The sequence below is a fragment of the Carcharhinus amblyrhynchos genome, chromosome 5, assembly GCF_965287045.1.
Source record: "Carcharhinus amblyrhynchos chromosome 5, sCarAmb.v2.hapA, whole genome shotgun sequence".
Lineage (NCBI taxonomy): Eukaryota > Metazoa > Chordata > Chondrichthyes > Carcharhiniformes > Carcharhinidae > Carcharhinus > Carcharhinus amblyrhynchos.
The window spans coordinates 30,910,317-30,936,583 of record NC_137328.1 but is presented as its reverse complement, the minus strand read 5'-3'; the positions used below and the strand labels follow the sequence as shown (position 1 = coordinate 30,936,583).

At 43.0% G+C, this 26,267-nt stretch overlaps 1 protein-coding gene across 1 annotated transcript in view; it reads right to left on the bottom strand.

Annotated features, from left to right (window-relative positions):
- LOC145342937 (A disintegrin and metalloproteinase with thrombospondin motifs 3-like) overlaps nt 1-26,267 on the bottom strand; it is a 286,375-nt gene that overhangs the window by 25,939 nt on the left and 234,169 nt on the right. Inside the window, exons 12-16 of the mRNA XM_080188573.1 lie at nt 25,622-25,767; nt 20,148-20,323; nt 19,920-20,053; nt 13,757-13,880; nt 7,750-7,830 (exon numbers count right to left, since the gene is read on the bottom strand). Of these exons, the coding sequence (XP_080044699.1) occupies nt 7,750-7,830; nt 13,757-13,880; nt 19,920-20,053; nt 20,148-20,323; nt 25,622-25,767 (661 nt within the window). The remainder of the gene's footprint in view (nt 1-7,749; nt 7,831-13,756; nt 13,881-19,919; nt 20,054-20,147; nt 20,324-25,621; nt 25,768-26,267) is intronic.

Below are 26,267 nucleotides of genomic sequence, written 5' to 3'. Positions count from 1 at the left end.
TGCGCCCAGATCCCTCTGCCAGTCAATACTCCGAAGGGTTCTTCCATTTACTGTATAATTCCGACATGCATTGGACCTTCTAAAATGCATTGTCTCAAACTTGTCCAGTGTGAGATAAGGAGCAACTGTTAAATGAAGGGTCAGTCATGAGGGGGACATAGGTTCAAGGTGAGGGGTGGGAATTTGCCAATTTTCCACCCAAGTATCCAACCAGTCCATATCTCGCTGTATCCTTCTTCACCGTGTGCAAGTCCATCAATTTTTGTGTCATCTGTGAACTTACTAATCAGACCAGCTACATTTTCCTCCAAATCATTTATATATATTACAAACAACAAAGGTCCCAGAACTGATTCCTGTGGAACACTGTTAGTCACAGCCTTCCATTCAGAAAAGCACCCCTCCACTGCCATCCTTCTTTTCTATGGCCAAGTCAGTTCTGTATCCATCTTACCTCTGTCCTCTGATCCCGCATAACGTCACCTTTTGTACCAGTCTACCATGAGGTACCTTGTCAAAGGCTTTACTGAAATCCATGTATACAACATCCAGTGTCTTTCTATCATCTATCATCTTTGTCACTTCCTCAAAAAACTCGACCAGTTTAGTGAGGCAGAACCACCCTTTCACAAAACCATGCTGTCAATCACTACATTTGTTTCCAAATGTGAGTAATTCCTGTCCTTAAGAATCTTTTCCAATAATTTCCCTACCACTGACGTAAAGCTCACTGGATGATAATTTCCAGGATTAGCCCTGCTGCCCTTTAAAACAATGGAACAACATTGGTTATCCTCCAGTCCTCTGGAACTTCAACTGTAGCCAACGAGGGTACAAAGATTTCTGTCAAGGCCCCAGTAATTTCCGCCTTTGCTTCCCTCAGTATTCTGGGGTAGATCCCATCAGGCCCTAAGTACTTATATACTTTAATGCTTTTTAGATACCCAATACTTCCTCCTTTTTGACATTGACATAAGCCAGAATATCTCCATACCCTATCCTAGGCTTTTTATCCATCAAGTGCCTCTCTTTGTGAATACTGAGCGAAGTATTCATTTAGTAATTCACCCATTTCCTCTGGTTCCATGCACATATTCTCTCCACTATCCCTGAGTGGACCAACCCTTTCCCTTGCTACTCTCTTGCTCTTTACATTCGTATAAAATGCCTTAGGATTTTCCTTAATCCTGTTTGCCAAGGACTTTTCTTGATCCCTTTTAGGCCTCTGAACTCCTTCCTTAAGTTCTGGATAGGCTAAGCGAGTGGGCGAGGACCTGGCAGATGGAGTATAATGTCAGCAAGTGTGAGGTTATCCACTTTGGCAGGAATAATAGTAGGAAGGATTATTATTTAAAGGGCGAAAAGCTGCATCCTGCTATGGTGCAGAGGGACCTGGGGGTCCTTGTGCACGAATCGCAAAAACCCAGTCTCTAGGTGCAGCAGGTGATCAAGAAGGCAAATGGAATGTTGGCCTTTATAGCGAGGGGGGATAGAATATAAAAGCAGGGAGGTCTTACTGCAACTGTACAGGGTACTGGTGAGGCCGCAGCTGGAGTACTGTGTGCAGTTTTGGTCGCCACACTTGCGGACGGATATATTGGCCTTGGAGGGAGTGCAGAGGAGGTTCACTAGGCTGATACCGGAGATGAGGGGGCTAGCCTATGAAGACAGACTAAATAGACTGGGTCTGTACTCATTGGAGTTTAGAAGGATGAGGAGGGACCTTATAGAGACGCATAAGATAATGAAGTGGATGGATAGGGTAGAGGTAGAGAGATTCTTCCCGCTTAGAAAGGATAGCAGGACTAGAGGGCACAGCCTCAAGATAAGGGGGGGGGGGGGTACTTTAGATCAGAGTTGAGGAGGAACTTCTTCACTCAAAGGGTGGTGAATCTCTGGAATTCTCTGCCCGTTGAAGTGGTGGAGGCTACCTCGCTAAATATATTTAAGTCACGGGTAGATAGGTTTCTGATAGACAAGGGAATTAAAGGTTATGGGGAGAAAGCGGGAAAGTGGAACCGATCCACTTCAGATCAGCCATGATCTTATTGGATGGTGGGGCAGGCTCAAAGGGCTAGATGGCCTACTCCTGCTCCTATTTCTTATGTTCTTATGGACTACAGTTCAACCTTCAACACCAGTATTCTTTCAAAACTCATCTCTAAACTCCGTGGCCTGGGGCTTAGCTCCTCCCTCTGCGACTGGATCCAAGACTTTCAAACCCACAGACCACAATCAGTAAGGATAGGCAACAACACGTCCTCCAAGATCATTCTTAACACCGGTGTCCCACAAAGCTGTGCCCTCAACTCCTTATTATTCTGCTTATACACCTGTGACATTGTGGCCAAATTCCCCTCCAACTCGATTTTCAAGTTTGCTGATGAAGCCACTGTAGTGGATCAGATCTCAAACAATGATGAGACGGAGTGAACGGGTGCGACGACAATAATCTCTCCCTTAATATCAATACAACTAAGAAGACAGTCACCGATTTTAGGAAACATAGAGGAGGACATGCCCCTGTCTACATCAACAGAGGTGAACTTTTTGCCAACTTTAAGGGCATTCAAATAGTCAGTGGATAGGCATATGGATAACATTGGAATAGTTTAGGTTAGAGGGTCATTAGATTGGTTCCAATGGTCGGTGCACCATTGAGGGCCGAAGGCCCTGTACTGCGCTGTAATGTTCTATGTTCTAAGTGGAAATGTTGAAGGTCTTCAAAATTCTAGGTGTCCAGATCACCAACAACCTGTCCCAGTTCCTCCATGCCGAAGCTATAGTTAAGAAAACCCATCAATGCCTCTACTTTCTCAGAAGGCTAAGGAAATTTGGCACCAACTTTTACAGATGCACCATAGAAAGCATTCTTTCTGGTTGGATCACAGCTTGGTATGGCTCCTGCTCTGTCCAAGACCGCAAAAACCTACAAAGAGTCGTGATTAAAACTCAGTCCATTACACAAACCAACATCACACCCATTGTCTCTCTTTACACTTCCCGCTGCCTCAGAAAAGCAACAAGCATAATCAAGGATCCCAAGCACCAGAGACACTTTGATCTGATTTGATTTATGATTGTCGCATGTATTAACATACAGTGAAAAGTATTGTTTATTGCGCACTATACAGACAAAACATACCATTTATAGAGAAGGAAAGAGAGTGCAGAATGTAGTGTTATAGTTATAGCTAGGGCGTAGAGAAAGATCAACTTAATGCAAGGTAAGTCCATTCAAAAGTCTAACAGCAGCAGGGAAGAAGCTGTTCTTGAGTTGATTGGTATGTGACCTCAAACTTTTGTACCTTTTTCCCAACGGAAAAAGGTGAAAGAGAGAATATCTGGGGCACATGGGTTCTTAATTATACTGACTGCTTTGCAAAGCAGCCAGCATAATTAAGGACCCCACATATTCTTCCACCTTCTTCCGTTGGGAAAATGTTGCAAACGTTTGAGGACACGTACCAACCAACTCAAGAACAGCTTCTTCCCTGCTGCCATCAGACTTTTGAATGGACCTACCTCATATTAAATTGATCTTTCTCTACAACCTAGCTACATTATGCACTCTCTCCTTTCCTCCTCTATGTTGAGTGGAAGGATGGGTTAGTAAGTTCGCTGACGATACGAAGGTTGGTGGTGTTGTGGATAGTCTGGAGGGATGTCAGAAGTTGCACCGTGACATAGATAGGATGCAAGACTGGGTGGAGAAGTGGCAGATGGACTTCAACGTGGATAAATGTATAGTGGTCCATTCTGGCAGGACCAAAGAACAAAATCAGCCCAGGAAACAGGCCCTTCGGCCCAACGAGCCCACGCCGCCATCTCAACACCACCAGTCCCCCTCTCCCCCCATGACCAACGGGATGCAGGAGTACAATATCAAGGGTAAGAGTCTTAGCTAGGTTGAAGAGCAGAAGGACCTTGGGGTCCGGGTTCATAGGACTCTTAAATCGGCCTTGCAGGTGGAGGATGTGGTCAAGAAGGCGTATGGTGTACTGGTCTTCATTAATCGAGGGATTGAGTTTAGGAGTCAGGAGGTAATGCTGCAACTTTATAAGACCCTTGTCAGACCCCACTTGGAGTACAGTGCGCAGTTCTGGTCGCCTCACTACAGGAAGGATGTGGAAGCTATTGAGAGGGGGCAAAGGAGATTTACAAGGATGTTGCCTGGATTGGGACGCATGCCTTTTCAAGATAGGTTGAGGGAGCTAGGTCTCTTCTCCCTGGAGAGACGAAGGTTGAGAGGCGACCTGATAGAGGTTTATAAAATGTTGAGAGGAATAGACAGGGTGGATTCTCGGAGGCTATTTCCCAGGGCTGAAATGGTCGCTACGAGAAGACACAGGTTTAAGGTGCTGGGAAGCAAGTACAGAGGAGATGTTAGGGGAAAGTTTTTCACTCAGAGGATGGTGAGTGAGTGGAATCGGCTGCCATCAGTGGTGGTAGAGGCGAACTCGCTGGGGTCTTTTAAAAGATTTCTGGATGAGTATGTGGGATCTAATGGCATTGGAAGTTACAGACAGTTCTATGGCTTGGTAGGTATAGATGTGATCGGCGCAACTTGTGGACCGAAGGGCCTGTTTGTGCTGTAGTGTTCTATGTTCAGTATGCTTTGTATAGCGTGCAAGAAAAGTACTTATCACTGGATACTAATATATGTGACAATAATAAATCAAATTGAATCAAATCAATAAATGCAAGTTCTTTCTTTAAATCTGTGTGGTGATTTGAGGATTATGTCTGCTCAGAATTCTAAGTTTCTGTTATGGGTCTTCATATGATTGAGCAGGCCAATTCTTGATCCCTGGATCTTTGGGTACATGGGACAAGACACTTCATGAGGTCATGGAACCAGTGTTCAGGATTTGCTTCCCTTTCTTTCCTTCTCTGCCACCATTCTGCCTCATCATTAAGGCATTGGAACTCCAAATAGTTTTGCAGATTGATGGACAAGTTGTCTCCATTTTGAACAATTGGTAACAAGCTCCTCTGTGGCATTAATGTCAATGTTTCCACAGTGCGAGGAGAACTTCTACGTGTCTTTGAAACATTTTCCTATCCTCACCAGAATATTGGCCATTTGAGAATTGAGAAAGCAAGAACTGGCAGTAAGTTAACAAATGTATTTTAGGGAACGAAACCTGCCATCCTTATCTGTTCTGGGCAACATGTGACTCCAGATCCACAGCAATGTGATTGATTCTTAAATACCCTCTGAAATGGCCTAATTAGCCACTCAGTTATATTCCACTGCTACAAAGAAAACACAAAGGAATGAAACTAGATGACCCAAGAGGCATTAACCTAGGCATCTGAAACAACGATAAATGCAGCTCTGTTGATCCTCCAAAGTCCTCTTCATTAACATCCAGAGGCTTGTGCCAAAATCAGGAGCGCTGCCTCACAGATTAATCAAGTAACACCCTGACATAATCATACTCTCAGAATCATACTTTACAGATAATGTCTTAGACGCTACCATCACCATTCCTGTTACGTCCTGTCTCACCTGCAGGGCAGACAGAGCAGAGGCAGCGGCACAGTGTTATACAATCGGGGAGGTGTTACAACAAGAGTGGCTCGGTAGTACCACCACAGACTGAGATGGCAGGCTCCTAAAGGACATTGCTGCTAGACTGGGCCTAAGGCAGCTGGTAAGGGAACCAGTAAGAGGGAAAAGCATACTTGATATTAACAGGGGATTCAATACCAATGATGTCAAGAGGAAATGGTTGGATTCTCTCTTATTGGAGATGGATATTGCTTGTACTTTTGTGGTGTGAATGTTACTTACACTTATCAGCCCGAGCCCAAATGTTGTCCAGTTCTTGCTGCATATATATATATGAACTGGATCTGTATCTGAGGAGTCACAAATGGAGCTGAACATTGTGCCATCATCAGTGAACAAGCCCATTTATGATCCACTACTATACAGTCAATATTCCACTAATTTGACTAGTCATCCATACTATCATCTGTAATCTACTTGAAATGTTGTTGGTCAACTGCTATGCCCAGTGTACTACAATGCCCAGTAATCTACCAGTAAATCCAAGATTACTACAAACTCAGTAGCTAATCAACAAACCTGCTACTACATCCAATAACAAATTTCAGCTGAGAAATTTGTCATAGTACAGGACAAATTTATTGCTGCATGTAGTGATCTCGCTGTAGTGTCATTGTTATATAACTGCAATGGTGATCACATAGCACCAAATACAAAGAGATGGATTTACAGTCTGACAAAACAAATTACACAGTATCCATTAAACATATTTGTCCCAGCATGATCTCAGAATTCACTTGTGCCAAACGCAGAGAAAATCAGTTTGTGCAATAAATGTATAAATAAAAGAACGCTTAATCTGCATTTGTTTGTAACACAGCAATATACAAATGTGACTGCCAGCTCACTATTCAAGACAAAAATATTCCTTTCTGTACCGTAAGTCAGAACCCATTAATTCCAAGTCCATCCCTAGGTTTTCTGGCTGATAACCAGCTGAAAGGTGACATTTAGTCTCTGTCTGCCTGTCCCACATCCCAAATCTTTGTCTGCTTGTCCCAAACCCAAAGTGTCCAGCCATCTCAAACCCAAGCTCTCTGTCAGCCTGTCACAAAGTACAGCTCTCTGTCCGATTGTTGCAAAACCAGCTTGCTTCCTGCCCACCCAAACCCAAGCTCTCTTCCTGCCCATCCTAAACCCAAGCTCTCTTCCTGCCCATCCCAAACCCAAGCTCTCTTCCTGCCCATCCTAAACCCAAGCTCTCTTCCTGCCCATCCCAAACCCAAGCTCTCTTCCTGCCCATCCTAAACCCAAGCTCCCTGTCTGCCCATCCCAAACCCAAGCTCTCTTCTTGCCCATCCTAAACCCAAGCTCCCTGTCTGCCCATCCCAAACCTGAGCTCTCTGTCTGCCCGTCCCAAACTTGAGTTCTCCATCTGCCCACCCCAAACCCGAGCTCTCTACTTGCCCATCCCAAACCTTTTGTACCCAAACCTAAGTTCTCTGGTGATCTGTTGTCTTAGCTTGGTACTGCATGAGATCCAGTAAGAGTTTGCCTGTTATGCACTTTTTGACCAGGAAGGCAGCTGTTCTTGGCTCTGACATAAATAATGGGCACTTGAACAAGATATGGTCAGTACAGCAGTATTCTTAGTACCCCAGCAAGGAGATATCACCTTATGAAGAAAACCAGCAAAATGTAGAGATAGCATAGCTTTGCATTTCAGCACAAATGGACTTATAGATCTCTTATCACAGCGATGTTATTTCTGAGCAATGCCCTTGCAGAATTCTCAATAATCAGGTCATTGAATTATTTGGATAATAAAAGTAACAGTTCTGGTATGTAAAACAATATATATTTTATTTTAACAGCAGGGCTAATTTTATTAAGTAACTTTTGCTGCAAAGCCTTGATAATTGGGAATACATATCAGGAATTTAGGGATGATCCACCAATGATTTTCTGTCCACTGTTGAAAAATCATGTGATGACAGGCGTCTGCATTCCTGATACCACTCTGCACAAATACAAGCTTACATCGACAGGGTAAATTTTGTAAAATGAGGCCTATAGAGTTCAGCAGAAGGAAACATTGTATGTTTTGAATATACTTTGTTTACCAATAGGAAATCTTTGTACAAGCAGTGAATGCATTCAGATTAGTGCTCAAAATGTAATCAGTTGCTTCGATGAGCAAACTTGACAAGCAGCAACAAGTTAGTACTTACCAAGAATGTGAGGAGAAACCTCGTCTTCTTGGATGAACACATGTCTAGAACCAGATGGGATGTCAAACATCTTTAAGTAGCCTTTGCATGTGTTAAGATCAATGATAGGAGCAAAAAAAAAAGAAAACATAGTAGTGGTTACTATGGCATTCTAGTGAAATTTTGGTTTGGGTAGGCATCAAAAGGCTAATATACATTTTGCAAATCCAGGCTTGTGACATGCTGCACACATACACATTGGTTAAATGTTTCTCTGTCCCTAGGAGGAAAAACAACATATGTGTTTGCCACAAGGTCCATTGACTGTTCAGCTTCTGATGTGATGACCTACTAGCCTTGATCACTGAGCCAGTAGATGGACTGAATGATGAGCAATGTTGCAAAATGAATGTTCTGATGCCCCTTCCTGTCCTCTCATGAGTACTTACCAAAAAGAACTCTTGAGTGCCTTGATTCAGAGATATCAAGGTTTCTAGCTCCTTTGGGTAAAATGAATGCTCCTCTGGTTCGCCCTTAAACAAAATGGTTTTATCAATTGTACTGGTAACTGTTTTCTTTTCATTGTCAACCTATGTGATCATTATGTAAAATAAAATAACTCTGACTCGAATGAGGAAGAGTTATTGGCACATGTATCCAGTGAAAGATACCAGAAACAGCTACTAGAACATGTTAATGTAAAAATAAATGACTGAAATCAAAAGTGTGAGAAACGTCCAGCTCAGGCCAGACTGGATACTTGCAAACATGTTTTCCCAAGGTTCCAAGTTCATTTTGGTATCTCTTGCTTAATTTTTTACCTGTTGAAAGAGTTTGGGTATTAGTTAGCTGCAGCAAGAGACCCCATAGGCCAAGGTCAAAACAGTCTTTTCTGAAACTTCGTGACTTCTGCCTTTACCACAGTATATGAAGTTCTCGTATTACTGTACAACATCCTCATTATAGAAACAAGCAACAAACATAGGATTTGTGCTAGGCTTTAAGTTCTTAACACAGAGTGCTGGCCTGCCTCTGCTCAACATCCAAGTTTTGCAACACAGGCAAAGTTACTTCCACATGTTCAGAGAGATTTATCCTTACGATGTGTGCCTTCAAGAGAATGTCAAAAAGTTACTTGAAATGGACATCCAGGTATTATAACAGGAATAGACAATTCTGTCTATTTCTGTAAAAGCTTTCACCATTTTTTCTCAATCAGATCCATCCACCTTCATAACATTAGGCTGACTTTAGCTCACTGTTGAGTCAAACAGCTTCGAGAAGGTATGTTTCCGGAGAAATAGTTCTGTAATATTTCTCATAGAAATGAGAAGTCACAAGCATTTTATCAGCTGTCATAAAGACATAAGAGTAGGCTACACAGACCCTTGAGCCTGCTCAACATTCAACAAGATAAAGATTGAATTTTTGCACCAACTACTTTCCTAAATTGATAGTTCAGATGTTGCCATCAAGATCAATAACAACAACCCACACTATACATGAAAAAGAAAGACTTCCGTCAGTGCAGAAATGGCGTTAGATCATGACAATGGAATAACACAGGTGACAGTGTGACATGTTGAAAGTAGCCACCATGTCTTTATTTTGAACCAATCAATATTGCTGGCAAAGGGGAAGCAGACTATTCACAAAAGAGTGAGGAACTCTTTAGAGTGGTCACTAAAAAATACAGTAAGACGCAATGCTTCTAACCAAATACAATATTAGTTTTTTCAACAAAAATTTAGTTGAACTTATATTTGCTGGATGTCTTGCTCTACAGGCCTAAGACAATGTTGGAGACTATCAACATCAATTGCACCTGCATTAGTTTGCTAGGTGAAGATGGGGAATTTTAAGTTAAGAGAATTAGACAGGATAGCCTGTTACATTGGTGAAGAAGAAAGCGCAGAAATGGACAGTGATGTGAAAGGAGGAAGTATGCTAACCATTCACCGTCAGGACTTTAATTAACACCTATAAATATGGCCATGCTGGAAGAATCCTGAATTTTTTTTACATTATATAGTGGGTGAACATGGTCTACCGAACCAGAACTGCATTCTTCTCCTGTCCGACCATGTCAAATATTAACGTACCATTTCTGGTAATAAATTTGAATTCTACATTTTAAGGGAGGTCCAGCTAATTTATTTCTCTGTTTCTGTTTCATGTAGAAGTATGTATAGTATTTGCATGTGTGTGATTGGTGTCACCTTCATAATCTTATTCTCTTTCTATGCACTACCTCAGTGAGGCAGGGAACTGCAGTGGCAGGCCACTCCTCCCATGGTGCCTTCTCACATGGCTATAATGTAGAAGATGCAGGTTTTTGGAACAGTTCTTGACCCCCAGATAGTGAGTGGAAGATAGAAGAGCAAATATGTAAAATTGGGAGTGATAGTTGGGGATTTCAATTCCTGAATGCTAATTAGGATATGGACAGTGTAAGAGGCATAGAGGGTACAAAATTATTGAGTTACGTTTAAAAGAACCCTTTTAGCCAGCAAGTAACAGGCCCAATAGACAAGGTGTAATTGAAGTAACAGTGAGTGATCTTTTGGAACTAGTGACCATAATACAGTTAAATTTAGCATAATTATGGAAAAGGATAAAAAATAAACAAGGAGTAAAAATTCTACATTGGGGGAAAGACAAATCTTACAAAAGCTGAGAGATGATCTGACAATGGTGAACTGGTTATAGCTCCTTGAAGGGAAATTAGTAGCAGACCACTGGGAGGCATTCAAAAGCAAGATTCTGTGGCATATGTAGATAGGTCCACCCAATGAAAAAGGGCAGTATTGCCAAATCTAGACCCTTTTGCGAGGGTTATCTAGAAGCATACAAGCTAAATAAAGTAGAAAAAAATGTCGTATATCAGTCACAAAAAAATGTAATACTGTAGAAAGTTGAGAGGAGTAAAGAAAGTGCAGGGGTGAGTTAATTAGAAAAGCTTTGAAAGGATGGATGGGATTCTCCAATCTCCATGGTGGGACCTGTTACGAGCAAGAACAGAAAATCTGGTGTTCCAACCAAGACTCCATTCATTCTCAGCGACACCAGAAAATCTCAGCTGTGAACATGGATGGAGAGTTTTGTCTGATATGACAGAATGCTGTCAGGTTAAATCAAATCATCTCTCAGCTTTGTAAGATTTGTCTTTCCCCCAATTTAGAATTTTTACTCCTTTATTTTTTATCCTTTTCCATTGCGAACAAACCAAGGGGAATACACAATAAATTTGTGGACATCGGGAATGGTTGAGGAAGTGAGAAACCCTGGAGTTCATTTCCACAGGTTCCTGAAGATGGCAGGGCAGGTGGATACGATGGCAAAGAAAGCATATAGAATGTTTTCCTTTATTGGACAAGCTGTAGAAAACAAAATCAGGAATTTAATGCTGGAACTGTATAAAATATTGGTTAGGCCATAGCTGGGATTTTGTGCACAGTTCTGGTCGCAACATTACAGGAAGGACATAATTTCTCTGAAGAAAGTACAAAGAAGATTTACAAGAATATTGACAGGGCTTGGAAATTAAAGATATAAGGAATGATTTAACAGGCTGGAGTTATTTTCCCTTGAACTGAAGAGCTGAGGGATGACCTGATAGAAGTGTACAAAATTATGGGGTGCCCAGCTAAAGTAGACAGGGAGGCCCTGTTTCCCTGGGTGGAGAGGATATTATCACAGAGCACAGATTTAAGGTGATTGGTGGAAGGATTAGAGGAGACATGAGGGAAAACTTCACCTAGAGGGTGGTGGGTAATTGGAATTTGCTGCCTGATTTGGTGGTGGAGACAGAAACCCTCAGCTCATTTAAAAGGGACCTGGATCCACATCCAAAGTGCTGCATCTTGCAAGGCCACAGACCAGGTGGGATTAGAATCAGTAGCTAGATGTTTATTTTTTATTTCTCAGCCGGTGCAGGCACGATGGCTGAGTAACTTTTTTCTATGCTGTAACTTTTCTACAGTTCTCTAGTTCTAAAGGTGGGCTGGCATCAATTAAATAGCTCTTTCAAATAGTTGGACAAGCACAGAACATGTTAATTGGCCTGTTGCGGCATTGTATGATTCTGTGTGAGGGGATAATGCCTAAGCTTTCTCTTTGCCAGTACTAGTGTTGTGCCACACAGGAGTTTCAGTGCTTGTATAGGAGCGTGGGTTTAAATTGAGCTGTCAAGCTGTAGGCAGATTTACTTTCGTGCTTTTCCTCACAGCACAGAATTATGGCATGGGCATGGCATTGTGCAGATGGGATCACAGAGAAGGGAAACTACAGCCCCAACTATGATAAACCTCCTTTGACTCATACCTCCTGACAAAATGACCAAATTTTCCTCATTGAGGTTCTGGCTCTTTGCCCCTACAAAAGATTGCATCTTGAATATTCATTCACAGCAAGCTGCAACGGGCGGGAGTTTCCGCACAAACCACGCCACGTGTTTCACAATGGTGGACATAGAGCCATAGAGGTTTACATCATGGAAACAGGCCCTTCGGCCCAACTTGTCCATGCTGCCCTTTTTTTTAAAACTCCTAAGCTACTCCCAATTGTCCGCATTTGGCCCATATCCCACTATACCCATCATACCCATGTAACTATCTAAATGCTTTTTAAAAGACAAAATTGTATCCGCCTCTACTACTACCTCTGGCAGCTTGTTCCAGACACTCACCACCCTCTGTGTGAAAAAATTGCCCCTCTGGACATTTTTATATCTCTCCCCTCTCACCTTAAACCTATGCCCTCTAGTTTCAGACTGCCCTACCTTTGGGAAAAGATATTGGCTACCTAGCTGATCTATGTCCCTCATTATTTTATAGACCTCTATAAGATCACCCCTCAGCCTCCTACACTCCAGAGAAAAAAGTCCCAGTCTACCCAGCCTCTCCTTATAATTCAATCCATCAAATCCCGGTAGCATCCTATTAAATCTTTTCTGCACTCTCTCTACATATTTTCTGCACAATGCACTGCCATTGGCTGGCAGTGGGATATTCTGGCCCCACCGTTGTCAATGGGATTTCCTGGAATATTCTGGCCAATGTATTCAAAGAGCAGCAGCTCCAAAGAGCTGCTACTCTGCTATTTCACCACTCGCTTCCATCCAGAATGCTCAAAGCATTTTTGGAAATGCACAAGGAGGACAATGTAACAAGTTAACTGAGCTAGTGATGAGAACTCCCCACAAGCCTCATACTGTTATCTCTAGATATGCAGGGATTCTAGAAAACTTTCCCAGGTTACTGAATCAATCACATGGACAATCAGGCAAGGTAATGAAAAATACACATTGAACTATAACCAGGCTTATAGCAGAAAACCAAAAGATGCCACAATGGGAACACGGAACCAAGCCTGAAGGTAAAATCTTCTCTGTTAAATCAATTGAAGATGGAGAAGGGAAATCTCACTGTGCAGTCAAACAGAAAGGGAGTAAGCATTCCCTTGGTACAACTTTGGTGATGCCAGGATTCTCTCCATGAAATTCAACTAGGCTGGTTCATCTGCACCCAATCAGTTTGGGAAAGGAATGTTTTCAGTGTGAATTATGGACAGGAGAAATCTATCCAAATGTGATTAAAAAATAACACTTTTAATTAGACGTTGCTTCAGAGTTGGAGTGAGTTTTCCTGTGTGACGTATACACAGTATCTTTCTCATATGTAGAGCAGTGAACGCTGTAATATCCCCTTCCTTTTTCTCTGATATTTAGAAAGATATAGATTATGATTAACCATGAATTTTCTCATGTTTTCCCAATCCATCACTCAAAGGTTGGGACAGAGTCACAATTATAAGTTTAATTTTCTGCCACAGCTTAGAGTTGAGAAAACTCCTGAATGATATTCCAACCACTTTTCTCTTGATTAGAACACATGGATTAAAATTACTATTAACTTCTGCATGAGTCTTCTCAAGCTGTGGGAGATTGGAAAACATTCATGAAAATTTCACTACAATATTCCTATCATACTTCAATGACATAGTTCACTGTAAATCAGAATATTCCTACCCGATTTCTTTGGTGTTCTGGAAAATGTTCCTTTCACTGTTCTGCAGTGGGAATTGTCCCCACCACATACTCCACATTTGTCATCCACTTTGTTTGAACCAATTTCTTTGTCGCATCCCACTTTCTGTAGAAATAAAATGTGAATCAACACAACAACAAAATACAATTTTAAAATAGAGTACAGGAATATAAGGAACATAGATTATTCAGCTTCTCTAGCTTACTTCACAAGTTAATTAGAGCTTACCAGTCTTTGCTCCATATCCCTTACTCCCTGTACCTAACAGAGATTATATTGATTTTAACTTTGAAAGTTCAGGTTGACCTCCTATCCACTGTCTTTTATGAAGAGAGTTCCAGATTTCTTCTACAATTTCTATGAAAAAGTGCTTTCTTGTTTCACTCTTGAGTGACTCTAATTTTAAGATTATGCACTGCTTCTGGATTCCCTAGAGGGAGATGAGTGATAGAGGTGAAGAGTGGGAATAGTGAAAAATGGGAAGGGTGGGGAGTTAGAAGAGAGAGGAATGGGACTGGTAAAGACTGGGAGAGACAAGGAGTGGGAATGGCAAGGAGCAGGGGAGATGAGGAGTAGGAGCGGCAAGTGGCAGTGTCGAGGAGCTGCAAGCAGTGGGAATGGCAGGAGTGGGAATGGCAAGGAGTGGGAGAGGTGAAGACTGGGAGAGAAGAGGAAGAAAAGAGGAGTGGGTGTGGCGAGGACTGGGAATAGTGAGAACTAGGAGAGGTGTGGTGGCAATAATCTCTCCCTCAATGTCAGTAAAACGAAGGAGATAGTCATCAATTTTAGGAAGTATAGTGGAGAACATGCCACTGTCCACATCAATGGGGATGAAGTGGAAATGGTCGAGAGCTTCAGGTTTCTAGGTGTTCAGATCACTAACAACTTGTCCTGGTCCCTCCGCACTGATGCTATATTTAAGAAAGCCCACCAATGCCTCTACTTTCTCAGGAGGCTAAAGAAATGTGACACATCTACTATGACTCTCATCAACTTTCACAGATGCACCATTAAAAAGCATTCTTTCTGGTTGTATCACAGCTTGGTATGATGCCTGCTCTGGCCAAGACCGCAAAAAACTACAATGTGAACGAAGCCCAGGCCATCACTCAAACCAGCCTCCTTTCCACTGACTCCGTCTACACTTCCCACTGCCTCGGCAAAACAGCAAGCATAATCAACGATTCCACAGACCCTGGACATAATCTCTTCAATCTTCTTTTGTTGGGAGAAAGATATAAAAGTCTGAGATTATATACCGACCAACTGAAGAACAGTTGATCCCTGCTGCCATCAGACTTTTGAATTGAAGGCAGAACCCTTAAGAATATTAATACATAGAGGGATCTGGGTGTACAGATAGCCAAGTCACTGAAAGTGGCAACGCAGGTTGAGAAGGTAGTCAAGAAGGTATATGGCATGATTGCCTTCATTGGCCGGGGCATTGAGTTTAAAAATTGCCAAGTCATGTTGCAGCTTTATAGAACCTTAGTTAGGGTGCACTTGGAATATGGTGTTCAATTCTGGTCGCCATATTACCAGAAGGATGTGGAGGCTTTGGAGAGGGTACAGAAAAGATTTACCAGGGTGTTGCCTGGTATGGAAGGCATTAGTTATGAGGAGAGGTTGGAGAAACTTGACTTGCTCTCACTAGAATGGTGAGGTTGAGGGGTGACCTGATACAAATCTACAAGATTATGAGAGGCATGGACAGAATGGATAGTCAGAAGCTTTTTCCAAGGGTGGAAGAGTCAATTACTAGGGGGCACAGGTTTAAGGTGCAAGGGGCAAGGTTTAGAGAGATGTACAAGGCAAGTTTTTTATACAGAGGTGGTGGGTGCCTGGAACTTGCTGCTGGGGGAGGTAGTGGAAGCAGATATGATAGTGACTTTTAAGGGGTGTCTGGACAAATACATGAATAGGATGGGAATAGAGGGATACAGTCTTCGGAAGGGTAGTGGGTTTTAGTTCAATTGGGCAGCAGAGTCAGTGCAGGCTTAGAGGGCCGAAGGGCCTGTTCCTGTGCTGTAATTTACTTTGTTTTTTGTATCTCCCTAATATTAAGTTGAACTTTTTCTTCACCCAATCTGTGACAGTAGCACTACATTCTGCAACCTCTCCTTTTCTTCTCTATGTATGGTGTGTTTTGTCTATATAGTGCACAAGAAACAATACTTGTCCTGTAACAATGTAACAATAATAAATCAAATCTAAGGCCAGGAGTGGGACTGGCGAGGAGTGGGAATGGCGAGGACTGGGAGCGGTGAAGTGTGAGAGAGGTGAAGAGTGGGAGAGGCGAAGACGGGAAGAGATGATGAGTGGGTGTGGCCAGGATTGGGAATAGCATTGATTTGATTTGGATTATTATTGTCACATGTATTAACATACAGTGAAAAATATTGTTTCTCGCTGTACAGACAAAGCATACCATTCATAGGGAAGAAAATGAGAGAGTACGGAAGGTAGTGCTACAATCATAGCTAGGGTGCAGAGAAAGATCAACTTAATGCAAGGTAGGACCATGCAAAAATCTGATGACAGCAGGGAAAAAGTTGTTCTTGGATGGGGGTTTGGGACTGTTCGGTCCATCCCTTGATTTTTTGAGAGATTCACGCTAGAGCACTCCGCAGTGTGGTGTGGGAAATTCATTTTGAAAATCCCATTGAAAAAACCAGCAGGATATACTCCAGTTCTTGTGCAAATTCGGCACTGCCAAAAAAATTCTAAGTGTTGATTTTAAGTGATTTTTTCAGTGGAACTTTCAAAATGAATCTCCCACAGCTGAGCACTGAAGACTGCTCTAGTGTGAATCATGATAAAAATCAATAGGCAGGGCCTATTCCTGCAGGACAGGCCAGCAGTATAGCTCTGAGCATGCGCCAATCTGTCAGAGCGGAGATGGACGCATGCGCAGTGCCCCACACTGCAGGCCTCCCAATTGCTGGCCAGCTTGATCACTGGCCAATTCTGCGAACCCGCATGGCTGCACTTCTGATCCCCCCACTCCCTGATCGCCAGCCTTGTAGACAACCCGGCCTGTCTCAATCTCACCTCCCCGACCTCTTTCCATTTAGAAAGCAGTGACAGGATTAGACAGAATCAGCATGGATTTATGAAGGGGAAATCATACTTGACAAATCTGTTGCAATTCATTGAAGATGCAACTAGTAGGGTTGACAAGGGGAAAACCAGTCGATGTGGTGTATTTGGACTTTCAGAAAGCATTTGACAAAAGCCCGTAAAAAGATTGTCGTGCAAAATTAAAGCACATGGGACAGGGGGAAGCGTATTGAGATGGATAGAAAACTGGTTGGCAGAGAGGAAATAACGAGTAGGAATTAATGGGTGCTTTTCAAATTGGCAGGCAGTAACTAGTGGGGTGCCACAGGGAACATGTTGGGACCCCAAGTATTCACATATATATTGATGATTTGAATGAGGGAGCAGAAGTGGATAGTCAGAAGCTTTTTCCCAGGGTGGAAGAGTCAATTACTAGGGGGCATAGGTTTAAGGTGCTAGGAGCAAGGCTTAAAGGAGATGTACGAGGCAGATTTTTTACACAGAGAGTAGTGGGTGCCTGGAACTCGCTGCTGGGGGAGGTAGTGGAAGCAGATATGATAGTGACTTTTAAGGGGTGTCTGGACAAATACATGAATAGGATGGGAATAGAGGTATACAGTCTTCAGAAGGGTAGCGGATTTTAGTTCAGTTGGGCAGCAGAGTCAGTGCAGTCTTAGAGGGCCGAAGGGCCTGTTCCTGTGCTATAATTTTCTTTGTTCTTTGTTCTTTTATAACATCTCAAAGTTTGCAGATGATACCAAGTTGGGTGGAAGGGTGAACTATGACAAGGATGCAGAAATCCTTCAGAATGATCTGGACAGGTTGGGTAAGGGGGCAAATCAATGGCAGATACAGTAATAATTTGGATAAATGTGAGGTTATTCACTTTGGAAGCAAAAACAAGAAGGCAGATTGCCAATTGAATGGCTGTAAATTGGGAGAGGGGAGTGTGCAGCAGGACCTGTGTGTCCTTGTGCACCAGGCACTGACGGTAAGTATACAGGTGTAGCAAGCAGTAAAGAAGGCAAATGGCACGTTAGCCTTCATTGCGAGAGGTTTTGAATATAGAAGCAGGACTTGGTGAGGCCACATCTAGAGTATTGTGTACAGTTTTTGTCTCATTTTCTGAGGAAGGATGTTCTTGCTCTCGAGGGAGTGCAGCGAAGGTTTACCAGGCTGATTCCAGGAATGGCAGGACTGATGTATGAGGAGAGATTGACTAGGTCAGGATTGTTTCAGGTGAATGAGGGGGGATTGCATAGAGACTTATAAAATTCTAACAGGGCTACAGAGGGTAGACATAGGGAGGTTATTCCTAATGATAGGGGAATCCAGAACCAGGGGTCACAGTCTGAGGATTCAGGATAGACCATTTAGGATGGAGGTGAGGAAACAAATCACTCATTTACAGCACAAAGAATAATGGCATAATAATTTTAAGAAAGAAGATGCCATAAAAAGACCATTTAGGATGAAGCTGAGGTGACATTTCTTCACCTAAAGAGTGGTGAGCCTGTAGAATTCATTACCACGGGAAGTAGTTAAAGCCAAAACATTGAATATATTCAAGAGGCAACTGGATACAGCACTTGGGGCGAATGGGGTCGAAGGTTATGGGGTAAAAGCAGGATTAGGCTATTGAGTTGGATAAGCAGCCATAATTGTAATGAATGATGGGGCAGGCTCAAAAGGCCAAATGGCCTCCTCCTCCTCCTATCCTCTATGTTTCTATGATTCCGCAGGCAGGCGAGGCTCAGAGAACAACATTCTCCAATGGCCTCAGGTGGGATCGTATGAACCTTGAGCGGATGTGCTGATAAAATTCCGTCCAATGGGTGGGAAGCTGGTTTGCGTGATAGACTGGGCTATGTTCACAACCCTTTGTAGTTTCTTGCAGTCTTGGTCATAAGAACATAAGAAATAGGAGCAGGAGTAGGCCATCTAGCCCTTCAAGCCTGCCCCGCCATTCAATAAGATCAAGGCTGATCTGAAGTGGATCAGTTCCACTTTCCCGCTTTCTCCCCATAACCCTTAATTCCCTTGTCTGTCAAAAACATATCAACCCGTGACTTAAATATATTTAGTGAGGTAGCCTCCACCACTTCAATGGGCAGAGAATTCCAGAGATTCACCACCCTTTGAGTGAAGAAGTTCCTCCTCAACTCCATTCTAAACTGCCCCCCACTTATCTTGAGGCTGTGCCCTCTAGTCCTGCTATCCTTTCTAAGCGGGAAGAATCTCTCTACCTCTACCCTATCCATCCTTTTCATCATCTTATACGTCTCTATAAGATCCCCCCTCATCCTTCTAAACTCCAGCGAGTACAGACCCAGTCTATTTAGTCTCTCTTCATAGTCTAACCCCCTCATCTCCGGTACCAGCCTAGTGAACCTCCTCTGTACTCCCTCCAAGGCCAATATATCTTTCCACCAGTGCAGCGACCAAAACCGCACACAGTACTCCAGCTGCGGCCTCACCAGTGCCCTGTACAGTTGCAGCAAAACCTCCCTGCTTTTATATTCTATCCCCCTCGCTATAAAGGCCAGCATCCCATTCGCCTTCTTGATCACCTGCTGCACCTGCAGACTGGGTTTTTGCGACTCATGCACAAGGACCCCCAGGTCCCTCTGCACCGTAGCATGCTGCAGCTTTTCGCCCTTTAAATAGTAATCCCTCCTACCATTATTTCTGCCAAAGTGGATAACCTCACACTTGCTAACATTACACTCCACCTGCCAGGTCCTCGCCCACTCGCTCAGCCTATCCAGATCCCTCTGCAGACTTTCCACACACACCCTTTGTGCAATTTGCTTTTCCACTCATCTTTGTGTCATCAGCAAATTTCGTCACCCTACACTCAGCCCCTCCTCCAGATCATCTATATAAATGGTAAATAGCTGAGGCCCCAGCACCGATCCCTGTGGCACTCCACTAGTCACCAAGCGCCAATCAGAATAGCACCCATTGATACCAACTCTCTGTCTCTTATTAGACAACCAATCCTCTATCCACGCTAACACCTTACCCCCAACTCCGTGCACCCTAACCTATAATCATTTGGAGCACATCACTAATTTTACTTACCACACATTCACCTCTCACGCAGATACTATATGGATCTTTATAGGAACAGCGAGTACCATCATGGACTAACTGTTTCATGTAGACAACTCCTCCCATTTCTTTGGATTGGCAGTACAGATGGCATCTTTTTATTGCTAGTAAAAATGAACAAGGTTATGTTGCTTAAATATTTCAAGCATATTCGAAACTTGAAACTTATCTTGATGAACATAAAGATTGAAAACTTACCATCAGGATGCTCATACGGAAGCCAGTGGTGCTTAGTCCTCTGATATTCATAGAATGAATTCCGTTGCTGACACTGTTGTGCTCGGAAGTCCTCAAAACGCCGTGGACAATCTTCTTTGTTACATAGTTGGTATTCATAGTTTACACCAGGGCAATCCTGACCACCATTGGCAGGGCTGAGTCACAACCAAGAAGTAACATTGTTATATACTTTAAACAGACAAACAACAAGATATTATACACCAAGATGAGGCAGCACGGTGGCACAGTGGTTAGCACTGCTGCCTCACAGCGCCAGAGATCCAGATTCAATTCCCGTCTGTCTGTGTGGAGTTTGTACATTTTTCTCGTGTCAGCATGGGTTTCCTTCGGGTGCTCCGGTTTCCTCCCACAGTCCAAAGATGTGTGGATTAGGTGGATTGGCTTGGCTAAAATGCCCCTTAATGTCAGGTGGACTAGCGACGGTAAATACATGGGGTTATAGGGCCTGGATGGGATTGTGTTCAATGCAGACTCAATGGGCTGAATAGCCTCCTTTTGCACTGTAGGATTCTATGAATCTATGATTCCAAGATGAGCAGTGAGGTATATTCACTGACGTATCAATGAATCTTCAGTTAAATAGCTTTTGGTACATTTCTGAAAATTTGAAGTTATCATTCACAAGTCAGTATGTCATTGGAAATTTTGGATTGGAGCATTCATTATTCATTTTTATGGCGTAGTGTGAAGTTACCCACTTTTTAAAGAAAAATAGGAAAGCTGAATGTTTTTTGAATGGTGACAGATGAGGTGCTTTTTGCATTCACAGATGCCTCATATATGAATCACAGAGAGTTAATGTACAGCCACAGGAAGCAATGAGGAAGCCAAATGATGTATTAGCTTCTGTTTCAAAGAGATTGGAGCACAGAGTAGAGGCAAGTCTTTCTACAATTATACAGGACATTAGTGAGGCCATATATGGTGTACTGTGTGCAGTTTTGATCTTGTTATCTAAGAAAGGATAGATGAGGGAATTCCCCAGATGGAATGCAATAAAGGTTCATAAGACTGGTTTTCGTGATGTGGAGTTCATCCTATGAGAAAATGAGTAGACTCGGCCTTCATTCTGAGTTTAGAAGAATTTGACGTGATCGAATGGTGAGATGGTGAAGAAGGCATTCGGCATGCCTGGTTTCATTGGTCAGAACATTGGATGCAGGAGTTGGGATGTTTTGTTGAAGTTGTATGAGACATTGGTAAGGCCACACTTGGAATACTGTGTCGTTCTGATCGCCCCCATTATAGAATGATGTCATTAAACTAGAAAGAGAGTAGAAAAAATTTACTAGGATGCTACCGAGACTTGATGGTCTGAGTTATAAGGAGACGCTGGATAGATTGGGACTTTTTTATCTGGAGCGTGGGAGGCTTACAGTGATCTTATAGAGGTCTATAAAATAATGAGGGGCATAGATAAGGTCGACAGTCAACATCTTTTCCCAAAGATCGGGGGATCTAAGACTAGAGGGCATAGGTTTAAGGTGGGAGGAGAGAGATGCAAAAGAATCCAGAGAGACATTCTTTCACACAGAGGGTGGTGAGTATCTGGCATGAGCTGCCAGAGGTAGTAGCAGAGGCAGGGACAACTTGGTCTTTTAAAAAGCATTTTGACAATTACATGGATAAGATTGGTATTGAGTGATATCAGCCAAACATGGGCATTGGGACTAGCTTAATAGTTAAAAACTGAGCGGCTTGGACAAGTTGGGCTGAAAGGCCTGTTTCAATGCTGTAAACCTCAATGTCAATTGAAACACAGAAATGCTTAAAGGGCTTGACAGGGTGTGTTGAGAAACAGTTTTCCTTGTCTTGGAAATCTAAAATACAGGGTCACAGTTTCAGAATAAGGAGTTGGACATTTGGGACTGAGATTTGGAAACATTCTTTAATTTCTGGGATGGAATTCTCCTATCCCATCCATAGCGGGTTTGGTGACGGATGGGCATGGAGAATCTGGCAGGAGCCAAAAAGTCAGAAACTTGCAAATCACATTGCAATTCTTCCAATGGCAGAGTAATGGTGGGCCAATCATCCAGGCAGGTGATGTGAACATCATTCGCATTCCATGCTCATTGATACAGCTGCCTGCCAAGAGTCCCATCAGTCTTGTGTCACACCAGTGGGAAAACTCAATGGCATCAAATCCGATTGCTAGAGACTGGCATCCTCAGTCTACAAGAGGCTTAAAGGTGAGCTTAGCAATAGTTGCCATAGTGCTGTATTGCTCCTGATACACTCTCCAACATTCTTCTGGGGCATACAGCCCCCCACTTTGATGCCAAGTTGTTGCTCATGGACAGTATCATGCTGCTGCATCCATGGACCCTCCTGTGTCTTGGTTCATTCAGGCACCTGGGGTTGGGAAGTAGAAGGTGTCTCCACACCCCCTGGTGCCACACACCAGTGTCTATCTGGACAGCACTGTGCTGTGGGACTCATGCAGCCATTGTAACAAAGGTCTGAAGTTTGACCGGAAGTGGAGTGCAAAGTGCGGAGAGGAGATGTGGGTGCATGACCTGATAAAGAAAAGGAAAGCAATGTGGATGAGGGTAGTACAAGGTGTGTGGGAAAGGTGAGGGCTCACTATGGCAGAGGGGCAAGAAGGTCAATGAAGAACTTGAGCAATGAAAGGGAGAGGGAAGGCTGAGGGGAGGGAAGCTGAACCATGAGACCATAAGAATTAGGTCATTTGGTCTATTGTGTCTGCTCTGCCAGTTGATCATGGTTGCTATGTTTTTCAACCCCATTCGCTGGCCTTTTCCCTGTAACCTGTGATCCTCTTGCCAATCAGCAACCTATCTATCTCTGTCTTAAATGTACTCAATGACTTGGCCTCCACAGTCTTCTGTGATAGTGAATTGTACAGATTCTCCACCCTCTGACTGAAGAAATTCCTCCTGTAGCAAAGGTTTGTCCCTTCACTCTAAGACTGTGCCCTCAGATCCTAGTCTCTCCTACTAATGGAAATATCTTAACCACATCCACTCTATCCTACGCTTTTCAATATTCTGTAAGTTTCCCTCATTCTTCTAAATCCATTGAGTCAGGCCTAGAGTCCTCAAATGCTCCTCATATGTCAAGCCTTTCATTCCCAGGATCATTCTTGTGAATCTCCTTTGGATCCTCTCCAAGACCAGCACATCCTTCCATAGATATGGGGTCCAAAATTGCTTACAATATTCCAAATACAGCTTGACCAGGACCTTATAAAGCCTGTGCTGTACACCCTGCTTTTGTATTCTAGTCCTCTCAAAATGAATGCAAACATTCCTTCCTAACTACCAACTCAACCTGCAAGTTAACCTCAAGAGAATCCTGGGCCAGGACTCCCAAGTCCGATTCCAATTTTGCATTCTCTCCCCATTTAGAAAATAGTTTATGCCTCTCTTCCTACCAAAGTGCATAACCTCACACATTCCCACATTGTATTAAGGGTGGTCTCACAGCGCCAGGGATCCAGGTTCAATTCTTGGTTTGGGTCATTGTCTATGTGGAGTTTGCACCTTTTCCCCGTGGCTGCATGGGTTTCCTCCACGTGCTCCGGTTTCCTCCCACAGTCCAAAGATGTACAGGTTAGATTAAATGGTCATGCTAAATTGCCCTGTAGTGCCAAGGTGATTAGTAGGGTAAATATGTGGAGTTACAGGAATAGGGTTTGGGCGGGATTGTGTTCGGTGCAGATTTGATGGGCCGAATGGCCTCCTTCTGCACTATAGGGTTTCTATAATCTGCCACTTCTTTGCCCACTCTCCTAACCTGTCCTTCTGCAGCCTTCCTGCTACCTCAATATTACCTGTCCCTCCACCTATCTTTGTATCAACTGCAAACTTAGCCACAATGCCCTCAATTCCTTCATCTGGATCACTGACCATTGAACCCCAATAAGGCTGCATGAAAAGTTCACAAACATAGAGGTCAAAGGGATATCACATCATTTACTGAAAGGGGATGGATAGAGGTTCAAATGAGCTTTGGGTGCCTCGCAGATGTTGGGCTTGGGGAGAGGGTGGTTGAATCAAGAAACAGGCTTCCTTTTGAGGCCACTAGCCTTTTCCCTCTGGGTTGCTGACATCCTGCATGCTCTGGTGAAGACAGGTGGGCTGGGGGGAGTGATATGATTTTGCTGGATTGGTGGACTGGTTTAAACATAGCGCTGGGACCTTCGAACTCGACAGCTGAGAGAAGTCAGCCTGCCATTTTGAGACAAAGAGCAGCATTTTCCGGCTGCGCTCGCCTTGAAATCGGAAAATCCTGCCCAAGATGAACTGACTTTTCCATGCTATCCAGAATGGTAGAATACCAATCCAAGAGAGTCTGAGAGGAACTCAACTGTGCTTAATTAATGCAGTTCTGAGCACAGAATTTGGTTTGGTATTCTACCATCCTGGGTAGCATGGAAAAGTCAGTTGACCTTGGGTGGGATTTTCCGATTTCAAGGCAAGCGTGGCGGAAAATGCTGCCCTTAGTCTCAAAATGGGGGGATTCTGCCCAAAAGGCTGGGAAGCTTCAGAACTCTCTATCCTATAGATCTCTGAATGCTCAGTCGTTTAGTATATTTAAGACAGCGATCACTAAGATTTTCAGTTACTAAAGAAATTCAGGGGAAAATACAAAATGTAAAGTTGAGGTGGAACACCAGCCATGACCTTATCATAAAATCATAGAACTCCTACCATGCAGAAAGAGGCCATTCGGCCCATTGAGTCTGAACCGAAAGAAATCCCACCCAGGCCCTATCGCCGTAGTCCCACGTATTTACCCTGCTGGTCCCTCTGACATCAAGGGGCAATTTATCATGGCCAATCCACCTAACTTGCTCATTTTACTGAATGATGGGGCAGGATCAATGGGCCAAATGGTCTATTCTGTAATTTTATGTCCTTATTCTACCAGACATAATTCAGTCAAGGTCAACTATTGGATTCTACTTGCAATTTCATGAAATAGGTATCTGAAGCAGCCATTTGTCAGTCTTGAAATTTGTAGACTCCCTTAATAAGAAGGCTGGGAATTCAGCTTTCAAAATCTTCCCCAGTGTCATGGACAATTTTCTTTCTAGTGGTGCTGTTAATTTCTATATCTTAGTGAATATTCACAATACCTTCAATCAGAGAGAAAAAGGTTAATTAAGGGAAGAGGAATTAATCAATGCCACTACTGCAAATTCAGCTGAAAGTGAATCAGCAGCATGTCATTTTTTTTCCCACTGAAGTCAATGGAAAATCAAGTGAGGTGTAAATTGGGCTGCCAATTCACTCTCAGTGCAGCTCTGCTCTCCAGGCATTAGTCAATTTCACCCGCTTTGTGTAATAGCTATGAGCTATTACTTAATTGTGTTATGGGAAAAGCATTTTTTTAGAATAACATCACTTGATTCATTATTACTGATGTTCACAACAAAAATATCCATCACTATAGAAGGCACTTACGCTGGGTTATTGCACTGTCGAGTTCTAAATCGGACACCAGAACCACAGGTTCGAGAACAGGACCCAAATTTGCTCCATGGTCCCCAGTTGCCATCCACCCTTAACTGCTCTGAAGTCTTCCACAAACAATGACCCTGGTAGCACCACTAACAATTCAAATTGAAGACAAACAGTGATGAGATCATTTACTCTCATTGAAAGTCTAATCATGAATATTTGAAGGTTATTAGTGCATTGCACATTATTACACTGATAATATATTGTTGCATTATGCACTGTTACATACTCAATGCATTGTTATATCAGGGTCATATTACTACATTGTTGGTGTAGTACACGTTTGCATTGACAGTATCTTATTGCACGAGTTCAATCAATGCATAACTACACTGACTACAATAACCATGATTACATTGTCACTGCACTGCCAGATTGATAACACATTCATTTAAAAACAGTGACTTTGGATCTTTATTTTCACTCTGAGGAAGTACGTGCAGGAAAGGATCGGCTTGCTGCCTCAGGAAACAGATCAAAGCAGCAATGGCGAGGAGTGGGTGACGGACCTTTGAGCCAGCCCACATGGATTCTCTGGGAATTTGCCCAGTTGTTTGCTTAGACTTTAGGCCGTCTAGCCCTCACTTTT